Source organism: Dendrobates tinctorius, unplaced genomic scaffold, assembly GCF_039654945.1.
Source record: "Dendrobates tinctorius isolate UK_male_01 unplaced genomic scaffold, ASM3965494v1 ptg000317l, whole genome shotgun sequence".
In the NCBI taxonomy this organism is placed as follows: Eukaryota; Metazoa; Chordata; class Amphibia; order Anura; family Dendrobatidae; genus Dendrobates; species Dendrobates tinctorius.
Genome location: NW_027361984.1, coordinates 1,272,677 through 1,292,145, shown reverse-complemented (window position 1 = coordinate 1,292,145; position 19,469 = coordinate 1,272,677). Strand labels below are relative to the sequence as shown.

Here is a 19,469-nt window from a genome sequence, read left to right as displayed (position 1 = left end):
TTTAGATTTCCCCTTTCTTTCTTTAGGTTTATTTAGTTCTCCGGCTGTGAACGAGGTGTCTAGGACCACCGTAGGAACACCCCACGGCTACTGTTAGTTGTTGTGAATAGGATCAGGGGTCTGCAATCCGCTAGCTACCAACCTCTCCGGTTTTCTGGACTTAGCTTGTATTTTTTGTTTTTTCCTCCTCCGGTGACTTATTCATAACATCCAGCCATAAAAGTCAAATGGCGCTGCTTCCCTTCCGAGCTCTGCCATGCGCCCAAATAGTGGTTTACTCCCACATATTGGGTATCAGCGTACTCAGGACAAATTTCACAATAACTTTTGGGGTCACTTATGGGGTGTTTCCACTGTTTAGGAACATCAGGGGCGCTCAAAATGTGACATAGCGTCCGATCTGAATTCCAGCCAATTTCGTATTGAAAAAGTCAAACGGCGCTCCTTTCCTCCTGAGCTCTGCCATGCGCCCAAACAGTGGTTCCCCCCACATATCAGGTATCAGCGTACTCAGGACAAATTGCAAACTAACTTTTTCTGTCCAATTTCTCCTGTTACCCTTGATAAAATAAAAAAAATTGTATCTGAAGTAATGTTTTTGTGAAAAAAAAGTTAAATGTTAATTTTTTTTTTAAACATTCAAAAAATTCCTGTGAAGCACCTGAAGGGTTAATAAACTTCTTGAATGTGGTTTTGAGCACCTGGAGGGGTGCAGTTTTTAGAATGGTGTCTCTTTTGGGTATTTTCTATCATATAGACCCCTCAAAGTGACTTTAAATGTGATGTGGTCCGTAAAAATAAAATGGTGTTGCAAAAATGAGAAATCGCTGGTCAACTTTTAACCCTTATAACTTCCTAACAAAAGAAAATTTTGGTTCCCAAATTGTGCTGATGTAAAGTAAACATGTGGGAAATGTTACTTATTAAGTTTTTGGTGTGCCATATCTCTGTGATTTAAGGGCATAAAATTTAAAGTTGTAAAATTTCCATTTTTTTCACAAATAAACACAAGTTATATCAAAGAAATTTTACCACTTTCATGAAGTACAACATGTCACAAGAATGGCAGGCACCACACTGTTTATGGAGGATGCATCTGATGGCGGAGCCTTCCTTCTCTTTTTTCCCCCTCCCCTGGTTTTTCCTGAGGCAGGCTTCGGTGGTTGTTGCACGGATAGGGTATATGGGGGCGGAGTGGGTGAGTTTCGTGGAACCAATCAGGATCAGGGGTAGTTGTTGACCCCTCCCCCCCTTGGAGGGTCATATATAAGGTGTTTCCCCCCTCCTTTCTCCCTCTTCCTCCCAGTTTTGGAAGCGGGTCCTGGAGGGGCTTGTGGAGCGCTGTCTGATTGGAAGAGGTATGGCAGACCTTCTGCTGGAGGGTGAGCGCTGGCTGCAGGCTCTGATTGTGGGTCTCAGCGCTCACCTCGCCTTTGTTCCGCCACTGGCCCCGTCTCTTATGCCCCCTCCATTACCTGCTCTCTCGCCAGCTGCCGTCAGTGTGCCTGCCCCACTTTTACCTCAGTCCAAGCAGGGAGGCAGGCGGTCCATTAGGCGACCCCGCCTCCTGCTTGGCTGAAGGAGAATCCTCCTGCACAGGCCGGGAGTGCTGGCTGGCATCGTGCTAAAGAGAAGTGCCAGGCCACTGTGTTTCTGCCCACAGGTAACGCGGCCTGTACACTGTAGTAGCGGTGTTCCCTCACCGCCATTGTCACTTACACAGCCGCTTTATAGGACACAGCAGGATCAGGAGGGCCCGGTGAGCGCTGTCTGTGAATTCAATTCACAGCAGCGCAAAGAATTGACAGTTTCTTCAGTCGTGGCCCTCATGGGTTCTAGACATAGTACCTCTTCCACAGGGTCTGTGGAAGAGCAAGGGCATTCACATGCAATTGGGCAGGACTGCGCTCCACCGGCTTCATCCAAGCCCGTGGTGATACCCACACAAGCAAGTGGGTGGTTTTCTATTACTGACCAGCCGGCATTTATACCCTTAATAAATACCCAGCCTTCTAATACTGTAGTGGCGTCGGCACCCCCTCTTGTTCTAGATACGCAGTTGCAGGGTCAGTTTGCCCCCATTTCAGGCATGTCTGTGGGTCGCCCTCCCATGGCCGTGGGGTACTCGGTACCGGGCTGGTATCAGTGGGATGTATCACAGCAGCGGTGACCCGGACCGTGGCCCTGGGCGCCCAAGTAATAGGAAGATGTGAATGGTGGAATGTAGTTAGATGAATAGTTTGTGACGCCACCTGTGGTGTTCGGCTAGGGAGGTGTAAAGCCGACGCTGCAGACAGATCCTCCGGGACAGATGGTGTGGTGCAGCAGTAATGTTATAGCCCTCCACAGGCAGGGCTGTTGTCCCAGGGCAGTGTAGAGTGTAACCCTATGGAGACACTTAGATGATGTAGTGTTTGGCGCAGGGGATGTTGCAGTGCCAGGCGGACGGACGCAGTAAGGAATGGAGGACACCAGAGCATGTAGTTCCAAAGCTTTACTCAGTCTCATAGAATCATAGAATCATAGAATCGTAGAGTTGGAAGGGACCTCCTGGGCCATCTGGTCCAACCCCCTGCTCAAAGCAGGATTCGCTAAATCATCCCAGTCAGATGTCTGTCCAGCCTCTGTTTGAAGACTTCCATTGAAGGAGAACTCACCACTTCTCGTGGCAGCCTGTTCCACTCATTGATCACTCTAACTGTCAAAAAGTTTTTTCTAATATCTAATCTGTGTCTCCTCCCATTCAGTTTCATCCCATTGCTTCTAGTCTTTCCTTGTGCAAATGAGAATAAAGTTGATCCTTCTACAATGTGACAGCCCTTGAGATATTTGTAGACAGCTATTAAGTCTCCTCTCAGTCTTCTCTTTTGCAAACTAAACATTCCCAAATCCTGCAACCTTTCCTCATAAGACAGGGTTTGCAGACCGGTCACCATTCTGGTCGCTCTTTTCTGAACTTGCTCCAGTTTGTTGATGTCTTTTTTAAAATGTGGTGCCCAAAACTGGACACAATATTCCAGATGAGGTCTGACCAAAGAGGAGTAGAGGGAAATAATGACTTCACGTGATCTAGACTGTATGCTTCTGTTAATACATCCTAGAATTGCATTTGCCTTTTTTGCTGCTGCATCACACTGTTGACTCATATTCAGTCTGTTATCTATTAGTATACCCAAGTCTTTTTCACATGTGCTGTCACTTAGCCCTATTCCTCCCATTCTATATATGCTTTTTTCATTTTTATTGCCCAGATGTAGTACTTTGCATTTCTCCCTGTTAAAAACCATTCTGTTAGTTGCTGCCCACTTCTCCAGTTTATTTAAATCTTTTTGAATCCTCTCTCTCTCTTCTCTAGTATTAGCTATCCCTCCTAGCTTTGTGTCATCGGCAAATTTAATCAGTTTACCCTCAATTCCTTCATCTAAATCGTTGATAAAGATGTTGAACAATACAGGGCCCAGGACAGAGCCCTGTGGTACCCCAGTTGAGACATTCTTCCAACTGGATGTGCAGCCATTTACGACCACTCTTTGGGTCCAATCACTAAGCCAGTTATGAATCCACCTAACAGTTGCCTTGTCCATTCCATACTTAGTCATTTTTTCAATAAGGATTGTATGAGAGACTTTGTCAAATGCTTTGCTGAAGTCAAGATATACTATATCTACAGCATTTCCTTGATCCACCCAATCAGTGATACCGTCATAGAAGGAAATTAAGTTAGTCTGACATGACTTATTAGTTACAAACCCATGCTGACTCTGTTTAATCACTTCATTCTTATCCAGGTATTGACATACATGTTGTTTAATAATTTGTTCAAAGATCTTTCCTGGTATAGAAGTCAGACTCACCGGCCTATAGTTGCCTGGGTCAACCTTCTTCCCCTTTTTGAAGATAGGAACAACATTTGCTCTTCTCCAGTCTTCTGGCACTTCTCCTGTTCTCCAAGAATTTTCAAAGATTATGGAGAGGGGTTCGAAAATTTCTTCTGCTATCTCCTTCAGTACTCTGGGGTGTAATTCATCTGGACCTGGAGACTTGAATTCATTTAGGTTAGCTAAGTGTTTCCTCACTATCTTTCTGTTTATAGATATCCTGGATTCTTCTATTCCCTTAATAGGACAGTGAATAACAGTTGATGTTACATTTCCTTTCTGAGAGAAAACAGATGCAAAATAGGAATTTAAAAGTTCAGTCTTCTCAACATCCTGTCTTACCATTTCATCATTTTCATCCTGTAAAAATCCTATAGCATCTTTGACTTTTCTTTTACTTTTGACATATCCCCAAAATCCTTTATTATTGCTTTTGACATCTCTTGCAAGCCTCAATTCATTTTCAGCTTTAGCTAATCTGATTTGTGCCCTGCAGGTTCTGCAGACAGCATTATATTCTTCTTTAGATATGCCTCCCTCTTTCCATTTTATAAACATTTTTTTCTTACTTTTTAGCATGTGCTTAAGTTCTGTGTTCATCCATCCTGGTTTCCTTAAATGCTTCCTATTCTTCCCTCTTTTCGGAATTGTTAACAACTGTGCTTTGAGAATTTCATTTTTCAAGATTTCCCATCCTTCCTGGACATTTTTGTCTTTAAGGATATCCAGCCATTGGATCCCTCCAATTCTCTTTCTGAATCCTTTAAAATCTGCCTTTCTGAAATCTAACCTTGATGTCTGAGTCTTCACAGGTCTTCCGCCTCTAGTTATCCAAAATTCTAAAATAGCATGGTCGCTACCTCCTAGGGTCCCAGCCACTTTTACCTCCTCAACCATTTCCTCCCTGTTTATAAGGATTAGATCCAAGGTAGCAGTTCCCCTTGTTTTCTCCCTTACCTTTTGGAAGATAAAGTTGTCAGCAACAGAGGATAAGAATTTCCTTGACCTGTTAGTTTTGCCTGAGAGAGATTCCCAACAAATGTCTGGATAGTTGAAATCTCCCATGACAACTATGTCATATTTTTTGGAGAACTTGGCCATTTGATGCATAAAGAGTTCATCCATATCTTCAGCTTGCACAGGCGGCCTGTAGTAAATGCCTACAATGGTGTCCTTTCCATTGTTCTGCCCTTGTATTCTTACCCAAACAGTTTCCACAGAACTCCCAGTCTCTGAAGCTTCAATCTCTGTGCAGATATACGCGTTTCTAACATACAATGCGACACCCCCTCCTCGCTTATCAAATCTGTTTCTTGCAAATAAGTTGTATCCTTCTAGTCTTGTATTCCAATCATGTGTATTGTCCCACCAAGTTTCAGTGATTCCAATGACATCATATTTCTTTTCCTGTGTTAGTAGTTCCAATTCTCCTTGTTTGTTGCCCATGCTTTGTGCATTAGTATAGAAACATTTTAGTTTGTGATTGGTTTCTCTTTCTCCAATGTTTTTATTAATTAGATTCTTTCGTCTTTGTTCTTCCTTTCCACTTCTAATAGCAGAGTTCTCAATAGCATTTGTCAGGTGTATGGCTTTTTCTGGTCTTTTGCTTCCCTTCCCATGTTGTTCTAGTTTAAAGCTCTCCTTACAAGTGTAGCAAGGCGACTTCCAAATACATGCTTTCCAGTCTTCGTAAGGTGCACCCCATCTCTAGCAAGTAGTCCATCGTATAAGTAGTTCACTCCGTGATCCAGAAATCCAAATCGTTGCTGACGGCACCATCGACGTAGCCAGTTGTTCACCTGCAGAATCTTATTCCACCTCCTTGTTCCATGGCCATCCACTGGGAGGATGGAAGAGAAGACCACCTGCGCTCCCAGTTCTTTCACTTTCTTGCCTAAGTCTTCAAAGTCTCTGCAGATGGTTTCCAGGTCATTTCTTGCGGTGTCATTTGTCCCCACATGTAGTAGCAGGAATGGGTAGTCATCTGTAGGTCTGAAGAGTCCTGATATCCTGTCAGACACATCTTTAATTTTTGCACCTGGAAGACAGCACATTTCTCTTGAAGTTATATCCGGTCTGCAGATAGCGGCCTCTGTTCCTCTCAACAGGGAATCCCCCATGACCACCACTCTCCGTTTCTTCTTCACAACATTATTCTTTCTCCATCCAGGAGGACTCTGAAGGCGTACAAGGTTGCTGTTTGTTGGCAAAGTCTTATCCTGATGTATTTCTTCATCGTTTTCCTGCGTGAGAGCCTGGTACTGGTTCCTGAGAAGTATGGGTGCTGACTGCCTCCTGATCCTCCTGCTTCTCTGGGTCACATGTCTCCATTCCTCTTTTTCTTCAGGTGCACTTCGAATTTCTTCTCTTTCTGTAACATGAAGAGATAATTCTGCTCTGTCCAAGAACTCTTCACCTTCCTTAATGATGTTCAACGTAGCTAACCTCTCTTCGAGATTTTGCAACTTTTCCTCCAACAGGGACACCAGCTTGCATTTGTGGCATGTGAAGTTTGGCTTTTCCACTGGTAAATCTGTGAACATGTAGCAAGAAATGCAGCTCACCAAATGGCTCCTGGCCTCTTCCATCTTGAGATTTCTTAAAAACGATGAAAGATGAGCCAAAATTCGCGCGCCTATCTGTGCGCAGTTTTTCCGATTTCCTCTTTTCAGCTGCAACGGCCAAAACCCAGTGATCGTTGAGCCCGCGGAGACTCTTCACTTATCCCAGAAGGCACTGGGAATATGCAAATGATCTCCTCAAGACTGGTCCCCTGGTTTTCCGATTTCCTCTTTTCAGCTGCAACGGCCAAAACCCAGTGATCGTTGAGCCCGCGGAGACTCTTCACTTATCGCAGAAGGCACTGGGAATATGCAAATGATCTCCTCAAGACTGTTCCCCTGGTTTTCCGATTTCCTCTTTTCAGCTGCAACGGCCAAAACCCAGTGATCGTTGAGCCCGCGGAGACTCTTCACTTATCCCAGAAGGCACTGGGAATATGCAAATGATCTCCTCAAGACTGTTCCCCTGGCAGTCTGTAGTGCTCGCTTCTGTGCCGTGTCCTCCGGGTCAGGGACTCAGTCAACCTCCAGGCAAGATGGAATGCTCCCTTCCAACACTCCGCCAACTTATGTGCCTTTCCTGAACGTCTCCTCTATAGCGCCTTTAAGTGTGAAGAACTCCTAGTACTGAGTTACACTGGAGTTCCTCCTGACAAATGTTCCCAAGAACTCTACTTGCACGGTAGACAGCTGTAGCCTGCTTCGGGGACTCTCTACTCCTAAGTCCCGGCTCTCTATCCGTGTTGCTGTTGTGCCCTCAAGTCTTAGATGGGAGTAGTGCATTTACAGCCCACTACTCCACCGGTGTCTGCTGCAGAACCATTATTGTCCATACAAACTCGGCGACCGGACCCCGGCCTTGCGCTTAGAACTTCTAGGCAGGGTTCTTCCTCTATTCTATTCCATTAACAACTACAGTGGGGAAAAAAAGTATTTAGTCAGTCAGCAATAGTGCAAGTTCCACCACTTAAAAAGATGAGAGGCGTCTGTAATTTACATCATAGGTAGACCTCAACTATGGGAGACAAACTGAGAAAAAAAAATCCAGAAAATCACATTGTCTGTTTTTTTTTTCATTTTATTTGCATATTATGGTGGAAAATAAGTATTTGGTCAGAAACAACATTTCATCTCAATACTTTGTGATATATCCTTTGTTGGCAATGACAGAGGTCAAACATTTTCTGTAAGTCTTCACAAGGTGGCCACACACTGTTGTTGGTATGTTGGCCCATTCCTCCATGCAGATCTCCTCTAGAGCAGTGATGTTTTTGGCTTTTCGCTTGGCAACACGGACTTTCAACTCCCTCCAAAGGTTTTCTATAGGGTTGAGATCTGGAGACTGGCTAGGCCACTCCAGGACCTTGAAATGCTTCTTACGAAGCCACTCCTTCGTTGCCCTGGCGGTGTGCTTTGGATCATTGTCATGTTGAAAGACCCAGCCACGTTTCATTTTCAATGCCCTTGCTGATGGAAGGAGGTTTGCACTCAAAATCTCACGATACATGGCCCCATTCATTCTTTCATGTACCCGGATCAGTCGTCCTGGCCCCTTTACAGAGAAACAGCCCCAAAGCATGATGTTTCCACCACCATGCTTTACAGTAGGTATGGTGTTTGATGGATGCAACTCAGTATTCTTTTTCCTCCAAACACGACAAGTTGTGTTTCTACCAAACAGTTCCAGTTTGGTTTCATCAGACCATAGGACATTCTCCCAAAACTCCTCTGGATCATCCAAATGCTCTCTAGCAAACTTCAGACGGGCCCGGACATGTACAGGCTTAAGCAGTGGGACACGTCTGGCACTGCAGGATCTGAGTCCATGGTGGCGTAGTGTGTTACTTATGGTAGGCCTTGTTACATTGGTCCCAGCTCTCTGCAGTTCATTCACTAGGTCCCCCCGCGTGGTTCTGGGATTTTTGCTCACCGTTCTTTTGATCATTCTGACCCCACGGGGTGGGATTTTGCGTGGAGCACCAGATCGAGGGAGATTATCAGTGGTCTTGTATGTCTTCCATTTTCTAATTATTGCTCCCACAGTTGATTTCTTCACTCCAAGCTGGTTGGCTATTGCAGATTCAGTCTTCCCAGCCTGGTGCAGGGCTACAATTTTGTTTCTGGTGTCCTTTGACAGCTCTTTGGTCTTCACCATAGTGGAGTTTGGAGTCAGACTGTTTGAGGGTGTGCACAGGTGTCTTTTTATACTGATAACTTTAAACAGGTGCCATTACTACAGGTAATAAGTGGAGGAAAGAGGAGACTCTTAAAGAAGAAGTTACAGGTCTGTGAGAGCCAGAAATCTTGATTGCTTGTTTCTGACCAAATACTTATTTTCCACCATAATATGCAAATAAAATGAAAAAAAACCAGACAATGTGATTTTCTGGATTTTTTTTTCTCAGTTTGTCTCCTATAGTTGAGGTCTACCTATGATGTAAATTACAGACGCCTCTCATCTTTTTAAGTGGTGGAACTTGCACTATTGCTGACTGACTAAATACTTTTTTTCCCCACTGTACATTCCGCCATTGACTTGGGCGCCCAGGGCCACGGTCCGGGTCACCGTTGCTGTGACACATCCCCCTGACACCGGCCCGGTACCGAGTACCCCGCAGCCCTGGGAGGGCGACCCATTGTGGCAGTACAGAATGCTATCCGCCTTCGAATACGTAAATCGAAAACAGATCCATCAGGCAAAAGGGGCCTGGGTAATTTTACAGCCATCTGGAAGTCACCCGTGTCCTGTTACTTTAATTAATATTCATCTCTCAGACATGAGGGTAGGTTTTACGTATCACGTTTGTAGTTCCCCTCTAACAAGATTTCAATTTCAATCTATTTTCGCAAAAATTTTGTTGTCACTGGGTGTGGATCCGCGGGAATACGGCACTCACTCGTTTCGCATTGGGGCAGCAACGGAAGCGGCTAGAGCGGGCCTACCCGATTCAGAAGTTCATAAGTTGGGCCGTTGGCGTTCAGCATGTTTTGCCAGGTACATCAGGCCTGATCTCTTATATTGACCTTATGTGTTTTCCCACAGGTGCTGATAGGCCTACGGTCTGGCTTCTGGGCCATTCATATATATTTTTGGCTGCTCAGCGGGCTGAATACCGTCCCGGAGGGAGAAATTTAGGATTCCTGGATCTGGAGTTTATGTGGCGGGGTATAGGAGGTTTGCAATGGCCTCAAGTGCTTCCTGAGGTGGTGGAAATCGCTAGAACATCTACTGGGCCAGTAATCCTCGTTCTTCATGCCGGAGGAAATGACCTATGCTCCTACAAATTAGTGGAGCTCATGACCATGATGTGTTCTGACATGGATCGCACTCTGGCAACGTGCAAGGGATGGGACGGCCGTGGAACGCACAAGGCGTAAGCTTAATGCTCGAATTTCTAAGTTTACTCGCGATCATTTTGGGGTGGTCATTCATCGACAACTTGAAGGGGATAACGCAGCGTTATTGAGGTCAGACGGCGTCCACTTGACCGATATAGGGCTCGATATATTTTTATCAGGGCTCCAGGACGGTATGGAGCTGGCCCTTTTGTTGATGGGTGGGGGTCGGTTTCCTGCATAAGTTACAGGATCCTCCATGGCGATAAAAGGAACGATAGGACACAAGTTACGGCTCGTTAGCTGACTTGCCTGTAATTTTGGTAAAGGGCATTGGGCGACGAGCGCATCTTAGGAAAATATAAGTTCCTTTCTAAATGGTTGTCATTGTTAAAAATAATAAAGCCGTGACCGACCTTCCCCCATCCTGTCTTGTGCATTATTTGTTTAGGTTTCGTTGTGTGATAAGGTGCCGAAGAGGGGATTTGGGGTTTTGGCTGTGGGGTCGCCACGGTCAACAGTGTCAGAATCACCGGGACCCATGGAAGCTCCAGAGTTACGACCTCATAAAGGGACGGTGGCCAGAATTGTAAGGATTGGCCCGGTCACTAAGGGTCAGACTGCACTCGGTTTTATTATGTACACCCCTCCACATGCAGAGTGTGAGATCAGCTGCCCAGTCACTTAACCCTTTGAATAACTCCCTTCGGTGCCCACTGTGATGCCCATTATTGTCGGGCACCTCGCTGCGCTGTATTTTATTATTGTGGTTCTTATTTTTGTTGTTTTACCAATAAAAAAAAAAACAGAAAAAAAAAATTGCTCATTAAGAAACCAACTTGATCCTCGTCACTCTTCTTCAGGTCTAGGGAATGACGTGCTAAACCCCCGCCCCTCGTGACGCAAAGCTTTATCCACGCCACCTGCATGACGCAAAGCTTTATCCCCGCCCCTGAAGTGACGTGCCGCTGTAGTCCTCGCCCTCCGGAGTGTGGTACCGTTAGTCCCCGCCCCCGGGTGATGTGCGCTATAGTCCCCGCCTCCCGGAGTGACGTGCCCTGTAGTCCCCGCCCCCCGCAGTGACGTGCCCTGTAGTCCCCGACCCCGCAGTGACGTGCCCTGTAGTCCCCGCCCCCCGCAGTGACGTGCCCTGTAGTCCCCGACCCCGCAGTGACGTGCCCTGTAGTCCCCGCCCCCCGCAGTGACGTGCCCTGTAGTCCCCGACCCCGCAGTGACGTGCCCTGTAGTCCCCGCCCCCCGCAGTGACGTGCCCTGTAGTCCCCGACCCCGCAGTGACGTGCCCTGTAGTCCCCGCCCCCCGCAGTGACGTGCCCTGTAGTCCCCGCCCCCCGCAGTGACGTACCCTGTAGTCCCCGCCCCCCGGAGTGACGTGGCGCTGTAGCCCCCGACCCCGGATGTGAGCCGCGCACAGTGAGGGCTCGGCCTGGGTCCATGGGCTCCGGCGCTTTGTCCGCCGGGATTCCGGCCGCCCCTATAGCGAACAAGAAGATGAAGAAACGCAAGGAGCTGAACGCCTTGATCGGCCTGGCCGGAGACGGCGGGAGGAAGAAGGCTAAGAAAGGTTCCGGTCACCGGCTGCTGCTGCGCACCGAGCCCCCGGCTTCCGATTCCGACACCTACACGGAGGAGGACGAGTTCTCTGCCCAGGGGGAGGGCCGCATCCGCTGCGGGAGGTCGGTAAAGTCCGAGACACAGAGCCTGCTCCCTGCTGTGCGCGGTCAGGGCCGCTGACTGCTCTCACTGGCCATAAAATCCTGGGTTTCGGAGGACGTAACTCCGCCCACCTGACCCAAACCCCACCCATTCACAACGTAATTGGCTGACAGCAAGTGGGTGGGGTTTCATCCACATTGATGTGTTCACCTTGGTGCTGGACTGCCCATCACTAATCTGCTGGGGGTGGAGCCTTCGGGAGATCCACCCTCTGCCGCCGGAGAGCAGGGCGTGGCGTGACCGCTGCCGCCGCGCATAGGCGGCTGACTGCTCCTCTCCGGCGGTCACGCCACGCCCTCCGGATTTTTCAGCACGAATTTTGCTAAATCCGCAGGTAAAATGACCTGCGTTTTACCTGCAGAATCCTATAATAGAAGAGGTGTAAAAACGCTGCGGAATCCGCACAAAGAATTGACATGCTGCGGATTCAAAACCACAGCATGTGCCCAGCGTTTTTATCTTACATTGACTATGATGGTAGTGTACACCGCAGCAGAATCCGCAGTGTGTGCACAGACCCTTAAACGTCTTCATAGATCTTTTGTCTCAAAAGGCCCCATATGGGGTATATGGAGCTGTGGGAACTGTAAAGCATGCAAATACACTGCTCAAAAAATAAGGGGAGCACTTAAACAACAGAATACAACTCCAAGTAAATCAAACTTCTGTGAAATCAAACTGTCCACTTAGGAAGCAACACTGATTGTCAATCAATGTCACATGCTGTTGTGCAAATGGAATAGACAACTGTTATTGGCAATTATCAAGACACCCTCAATAACGGAGTGGTTCTGCAGGTGGGGACCACAGACCACATCTCAGTACCAATGCTTTCTGGCTGATTTATTGGTCACTTTTGAATGTTGGTTGTGGTTTCACACTTGTGATAGCATGAGACGGACTTTACAACCCACACAAGTGGCTCAGGTAGTGCAGCTCATCCAGGATGGCACATCAATGCGAGCTGTGGCAATGTTGGCTGTGTCTGTCAGCGTAGTGTCCAGAGGCACTACCAGGAGACAAGCCAGTACTCCAGGAGACTAGGAGGGCAACAACCCAGCAGCAGGACCGCTACCTCCACCTTTGTGCAAGGAGGAACAGGAGGAGCACTGCCAGAGTCCTGCAAAATGGCCTCCAGCAGGCCACAAATGTGCATATGTCTGCACAAATGGTTAGAAACGACTCCATGAGGGTGGTCTGAGTGCCTGACGATCACAGATGGGGGTTGTGCTCACAACCCAACACCGTGCAGGACGCTTGGCATTTGCCACAGAACACCAGGATTGGCAAATTGCTCTTCACAGATGAAAGCAGGTTCACACTGAGCACATGTGACAGTCTGGAGACGCCGTGGAGAGCGATCTGCTGTCTGCAACATCCTTCAGCATGACCGGTTTGGCAGTGGGTCAGTAATGGTGTGGGGTGGCATTTCTTTGGAGGGCCGCACGGTGTTGGGCTTGAAGCCGAAGTGGGGGTCATCAGACTGAGACCTTGGTCTTGCATCGGTGACGTACTACCGTTTGCGGGCGGGACAGAGTACCGGGAGCGTGGGCCTGCGGTAGCGCCCGATAATATGGCACTTCTGATTTGTAGTTAATTACAGCTGTAATTGCCCTGTATAATGCATCTCCTGCACCTCACTCCCTGACGAAGCGGCAGCGAAACGTGCGCTGCAGCAGGTGGGGGGGCTGTGTTGTGCCTATGGTCAGTATCTTGTTTGGATATTGTTGACTTATTTTTACATTAACTGATCATGATGCCATTGATTAGTTGATCCATAATTGGTTAGGCTGGTTTCACATTTGCGTTAAAACAACGCTGCGCCCTGCGTCGTTAAGCCCCGCCCCGAGCCGGCTCCCTGCCTGCCCCATCCGGGATCACCGCCTACTTTCGCATTTGCACGCATGCGATCGGCGCACCCTATCTTTAGCATAGGGTGCGCAGATCATGCGCTGCCAGTGCGAAAGTAGCGTGCTGCGCACTTTTGACGGTGCGCGCCGAAATGCAGCATGTTACATTTCGGCGCGCACGGCGCACCGTCAAAAGTGCGCAGCACGCTACTTTCGCACTGGCAGCGCATGATCTGCGCACCCTATGCTAAAGATAGGGTGCGCCGATCGCATGCGTGCAAATGCGAAAGTAGGCGGTGATCCCGGATGGGGCAGGCAGGGAGCCGGCTCGGGGCGGGGCTTAACGACGCAGGGCGCAGCGTTGCTTTAACGCAAATGTGAAACCAGCCTTAGGCATGCATTTTCCATGCATTAATTCGTATGCACAGGCTATTTACTCTGTGCGTGTGCATGCCTATATTGATACTCATCTTACCCACTGTGTATGTAAGTTTTTCTAAGTAATATAATTTGTTCAATATTCATTATTTCTATGCACTTCCTTGTGGAATTCACAAATGTTGTGATATATACTCCTGGTTGGTTTAACAATCTAATGGTTGCATTGTATTATTTTGTATTTATTTACAAGTCCGGCATAAGCACTTTATTGTCACTTATTTATTAGTGGGGTTAGTTGCTGGTGGCTATTACTAGGCACTGATCAATTGTATTGTTATTATCGGGTTGAATCTCCAGGTTGTAATCCGATCTCTTATATTTATCGTGCTTTGAAGAAACCACTATCTTGTAATCCGAACGCTTTTAACTTCTTATTATTATTATTCAGTTGATTTCCGCAATTAATGCGGCCCGAACCGCTACACGCACAGACTCCGTTGAGGTGGCGTTTCGAAGCCAGCGTCCACGAGAGGTGTGCTAAGTATTTTTCGTGTCGATCGGATTTGTAGTTTTTGGTCAATTTGCTTTTGAAAATTTTTTTTCCTGTCATTGGAATGCACTGTCTCAATGCATTTGAATGGGAAAATGTTGCCATAGGAAAACATTGGGCAGTCATGAGGTGATTCAAATAGCAGGGGGCGGGTTGTCAGAAGCTGTCGGAGCCTGGGGCAGGTTGTCACAGGCGATCTATGAAGGAGAGGTCACTCTGACCCCGTTCTAGTGATTTGGGGATATTCTTAAGTAATTTTTTACACAGTCAGCCTTTGGGGGGTGCCCTGATCCTCTAATGCACACGCTTAAAATTAAATCTGTGATGAAAAAGTCACTTAGACCCCGTTTTTTTTCAGGGTATTTTTTTGTCGCAGTGCAGTTTTAATGTGTGCATTAGCATCAGCTAAGGAATCCTCAGATTTTAAAACGCATGCGTTCTTTGCGGGAAAATCTGAGGATTCCTTAGCTGATGCTAATGCACACATTAACATAAATACCCTGAAAAACAGGCTGACTGTGTAAAAAAATTACTTAAAAACATCCCCAAATCACTAGAACGGGGATGTGTAATGCGGGGGGCAGGGTTAGCATGATTTGTAGTTTTTGCACAATTTGTGTTTGAAAATTTTTTTTCCCGTCATTGCAATGCATTGTCTCAATGCATTTCAATGGGAAAATTTTGTCATAGGAATACATGGGGCAGTCGTGAGGCGATTCAAATTTGAGCACCAGTTGCGGCAGTTAAGCTCGTTGATATGCGCAGGCAGACCCAGTTACTATGCCAACGCCTGCGAAATTTACATGACCCCACCAGGACACAGTTTCTGCCAGATAATATCAGCTCTTAAAGCGAAACCCAAAGCACAAATGTAAATCTAGCTTCATCACATGACGCATGCCCCTGAGAGCGAATGTGCGCCAAAATGGATTTAGAAGCCCAGTGCGCCAAACTGGCTCTTAAAGGGCCAACACGCCAAAGTGATTCTTAAACGGCCGGCGCACCAAAATGAGTCTTAAAGGAGCGGTGTGCCAAATCGAAAGCTGAGTGACCCCAGGCTCCAAATCGGACCCAGAGTGGCCCCGCCCACAAAATCGGACCCAGAGTGGCCCCGCCCACAAAATCGGACCCAGAGTGGCCCCGCCCACCAAATCTGACCCTAAGGGGCCCCGCCCACCAAACCGGACCCAGAGTGGCCCTGCCCACCGAATCGGACCCAGAGTGGCCCCACCCACCAATTCAAGCCCTGAGGAGCCCAGGCCACCGAATCAGATACTGAGGGGCCCCACCCACCAAATCAGACCCTGAGGCCAAAGTGGCCCCTGAAAGGCACCCACAGTTAAAACGGATCCTGAGTTGAAAGTCTTGCAGGGGCAGCAGGCAAGTCTCTCTTAAAGGGGCAGCCCGGGAACCATTTCAAAGCACTATCTGGACTTCCTTCAGGAAATACACATCTAGTTTATTATAGTGGTTTGAAAAAACCACTATATTGTAATCCGAACGCTGCTAACTTATTCTTCTTATTATTAAGTTGATTTCCGCAATTAATACAGCACGAACCGCTACACGCACAGACTCCATTGAGGTGTCGTTTCGAAGCCAGCGTCCACGAGAGGTGTGCTAAGTATTTTTCGTGTCGATCGGATTTGTAGTTTTTGCGCAATTTGCGTTTGAAAATTTTTTTTCCCGTCATTGGAATGCACTGTCTCCAATGCTTTTCAATGGGAAATGGCAAAACGTGCCCTGAGGCGATTGAAATGGCAGTTAAGCTCATTGATATGCGCAGGCACACCCAGTTACTATGCCAACGCCTACGAACGTCACATGACGCCCCCAGGACAGAGCTTCTGCCAGATAATATCAGCTCTTAAAGCGAAACCCACAGCACTAATGCAAATCTAGCTTCATCACATGACACATGCCCCTGAGAGAGAATGTACGCCAAAGTTGATTTAAGAGAAGCCCAGCGAGCCAAACTAGCTCTTAAAGGGCCGACGCGCCAAAGTGATTGTTAAAGGGCCAGCGCACCGAAATGAGTCTTAAAGGGCCGACACGCCAAATCGAAAGCTGAGTGACCCCAGGCTCCAAATCGGAGGCTGAGCCACCCCGGCCTCCAAATCGGAGGCTGATCGACCCCGGCCTCCAAATCGGAGGCTGAGCCACCCCGGCCTCCAGATCGGAGGCTGATTGACCCCTGCCACAAAATCGGACCCTGAGGGGCCCCAACAAAATCGGACCCTGAGGGGCCTCGGCCACCAGATTGGACCCTGAGGGGCCCCAGCCACAAAATCGGACCCTGAGGGGCCCCGGCCACAAAATCGGACCCTGAGGGGCCCCAACCACAAAATCGGACCCTGAGCGGCCCCAACCACAAAATCGGACCCTGAGGGGCCCCAACCACAAAATCGGACCCTGAGGGGCCCCAACCACAAAATCAGACCCTGAGGGGCCCCAACCACAAAATCAGACCCTGAGGGGTCCCAACCACAAAATCGGACCCTGGGGGCCCCGGACACAAAATCAGACCCTGAGGGGCCCTGGCCAGAAAATCGGACCCTGAGGGGCCCCGCCCACCAAATCGGACCCTGAGGGGCCCCGCCCGCCAAATCGGACCCTGAGGGGCCCCGCCCGCCAAATCGGACCCTGAGGGGCCCCGCCCGCCAAATCGGACCCTGAGGGGCCCCGCCCGCCAAATCGGACCCTGAGGGGCCCCGCCCGCCAAATCGGACCCTGAGGGCCCCGCCCGCCAAATCGGACCCTGAGGGGCCCCGGACACAAAATCGGACCCTGAGGGGCCCCACTCACAATATCGGACCCTGAGGGGCCCCACTCACAATATCGGACCCTGAGGGGCCCCACTCACAATATCGGACCCTGAGGGGCCCCACTCACAATATCGGACCCTGAGGGGCCCCACTCACAATATCGGACCCTGAGGGGCCCCACTCACAATATCGGACCCTGAGGGGCCCCACTCACAATATCGGACCCTGAGGGGCCCCACTCACAATATCGGACCCTGAGGGGCCCCGCTCACAATATCGGACCCTGAGGGGCCCCGCTCACAATATCGGACCCTGAGGGGCCCCGCTCACAATATCGGACCCTGAGGGGCCCCGCTCACAATATCGGACCCTGAGGGGCCCCGCCCACAAAATCGGACCCTGAGGGGCCCCGCCCACAAAATCGGACCCTGAGGGGCCCCGCCCACAAAATCGGACCCTGAGGGGCCCCGCCCACAAAATCGGACCCTGAGGGGCCCCGCCCACAAAATCGGACCCTGAGGGGCCCCGCCCACAAAATCGGACCCTGAGGGGCCCCGCCCACAAAATCGGACCCTGAGGGGCCCCGCCCACAAAATCGGACCCTGAGGGGCCCCGCCCACAAAATCGGACCTTGAGGGTCCCCGCCCACAAAATCGGACCCTGAGGGGCCCCGCCCACAAAATCTGACCCTGAGGGGCCCCGCCCACAAAATCTGACCCTGAGGGGCCCCGCCCACAAAATCTGACCCTGAGGGGCCCCGCCCACAAAATCTGACCCTGAGGGGCCCCGCCCACAAAATCTGACCCTGAGGGGCCCCGCCCACAAAATCTGACCCTGAGGGGCCCCGCCCACAAAATCTGACCCTGAGGGGCCCCGCCCACAAAATCTGACCCTGAGGGGCCCCGCCCACAAAATCTGACCCTGAGGGATCCCGGCCAACAATTCAAGCCCTGAGGAGCCCAGGCCAAGGAATCAGATCCTGACGAGCCCCACCCACCAAATCAGACCCTGAGGCCAAAGTGGCCCCTGAGAGGCACTCACAGTTAAAACGGATCCTGAGTTGAAAGTCTTGCAGGGGCAGCAGGCAAGTCTCTCTTAAAGGGGCAGCCGGGTACCATTTCAAACCACTATCTGTACTTCCTTCAGGAAATACACATCTAGTTCTACTTCTTCTCCGCGTTTTCTGCAATTAATGCAGCCCGAACAGCTCGGCGCAGAGACCCCGTTCAGGTGGCGTTTCGAAGCCCTCGGTGGGGACGGGTGTGCTATGTATTTTTGGAGTCGATCCAATTTGTAGGTTTTTTTAAAAAATCGCATTTTATGCAAAAATTTTCCCATAGGAATCAATGGTGACCTTTCCATGACCCTCAACTGACATGGATTGAAGCCACAGCGCAGGTGCAGTGACCTTACAAAGATGGCAGCTCTGTAAATGCAGCTTCCACACATGATCTGTATTAGCGAATAGCCATGAGTGGCTACCAAGTTGTCAGAGGCTGGGGCAGGTTGTCAGAGGCTGGAAGAGCCTGGGGGCAGGTTGTCAGAGGCTGTCGGAGCCTGGGGGCAGGTTGTCAGAGGCTGGGGGCAGGTTGTCAGAGGCTGTCGGAGCCTGGGGGCAGGTTGTCAGAGGCTGTCGGAGCCTGGGAGCAGGTTGTCAGAGGCTGGGGGCAGGTTGTCAGAGGCTGTTGGAGCCTGGGGCAGGTTGTCAGAGGCTGGGGGAAAGTTGTCAGAGGTCGTCAGAGCCTGGGGCAGGTTGTCGTAGGCTGTCAGAGCCTGGGGCAGGTTGTCGTAGGCTGTCAGAGCCTGGGGCAGGTTGTCGTAGGCTGTCAGAGCCTGGGGCAGGTTGTCGTAGGCTGTCAGAGCCTGGGGCAGGTTGTCGTAGGCTGTCAGAGCCTGGGGCAGGTTGTCGTAGGCTGTCAGAGCCTGGGGCAGGTTGTCGTAGGCTGTCAGAGCCTGGGGCAGGTTGTCGTAGGCTGTCAGAGCCTGGGGCAGGTTGTCGTAGGCTGTCAGAGCCTGGGGCAGGTTGTCGTAGGCTGTCAGAGCCTGGGGCAGGTTGTCGTAGGCTGTCAGAGCCTGGGGCAGGTTGTCGTAGGCTGTCAGAGCCTGGGGCAGGTTGTCGTAGGCTGTCAGAGCCTGGGGCAGGTTGTCGTAGGCTGTCAGAGCCTGGGGCAGGTTGTCGTAGGCTGTCAGAGCCTGGGGCAGGTTGTCGTAGGCTGTCAGAGCCTGGGGCAGGTTGTCGTAGGCTGTCAGAGCCTGGGGCAGGTTGTCGTAGGCTGTCAGAGCCTGGGGCAGGTTGTCGTAGGCTGTCAGAGCCTGGGGCAGGTTGTCGTAGGCTGTCAGAGCCTGGGGCAGGTTGTCGTAGGCTGTCAGAGCCTGGGGCAGGTTGTCGTAGGCTGTCAGAGCCTGGGGCAGGT

The 19,469-nt window shown here is 49.8% G+C and overlaps 1 protein-coding gene and 1 long non-coding RNA gene across 3 annotated transcripts in view; both read left to right on the top strand.

Moving 5' to 3' along the window:
• Positions 1 to 1,303: 1,303 nt before the first annotated feature.
• LOC141073875 (uncharacterized) lies at positions 1,304 to 10,201 on the top strand. The gene is made up of 2 exons (XR_012227082.1): positions 1,304 to 1,358; positions 9,483 to 10,201. It is a non-coding gene; the product is annotated as an uncharacterized lncRNA (long non-coding RNA).
• A 955-nt stretch (positions 10,202 to 11,156) lies between these two features.
• The window catches only part of EFCAB14 (EF-hand calcium binding domain 14), a 45,513-nt gene continuing 37,200 nt past the window's right edge, over positions 11,157 to 19,469 (top strand). The window contains exon 1 of one of the 2 annotated variants that reach the window (XM_073561410.1): positions 11,157 to 11,469. In XM_073561410.1, coding sequence (XP_073417511.1) covers positions 11,228 to 11,469 — 242 coding nt within the window. In that variant the 5' untranslated portion in view covers positions 11,157 to 11,227. The remainder of the gene's footprint in view (positions 11,470 to 19,469) is intronic. The other variant, XM_073561409.1, reaches the window with a different exon arrangement.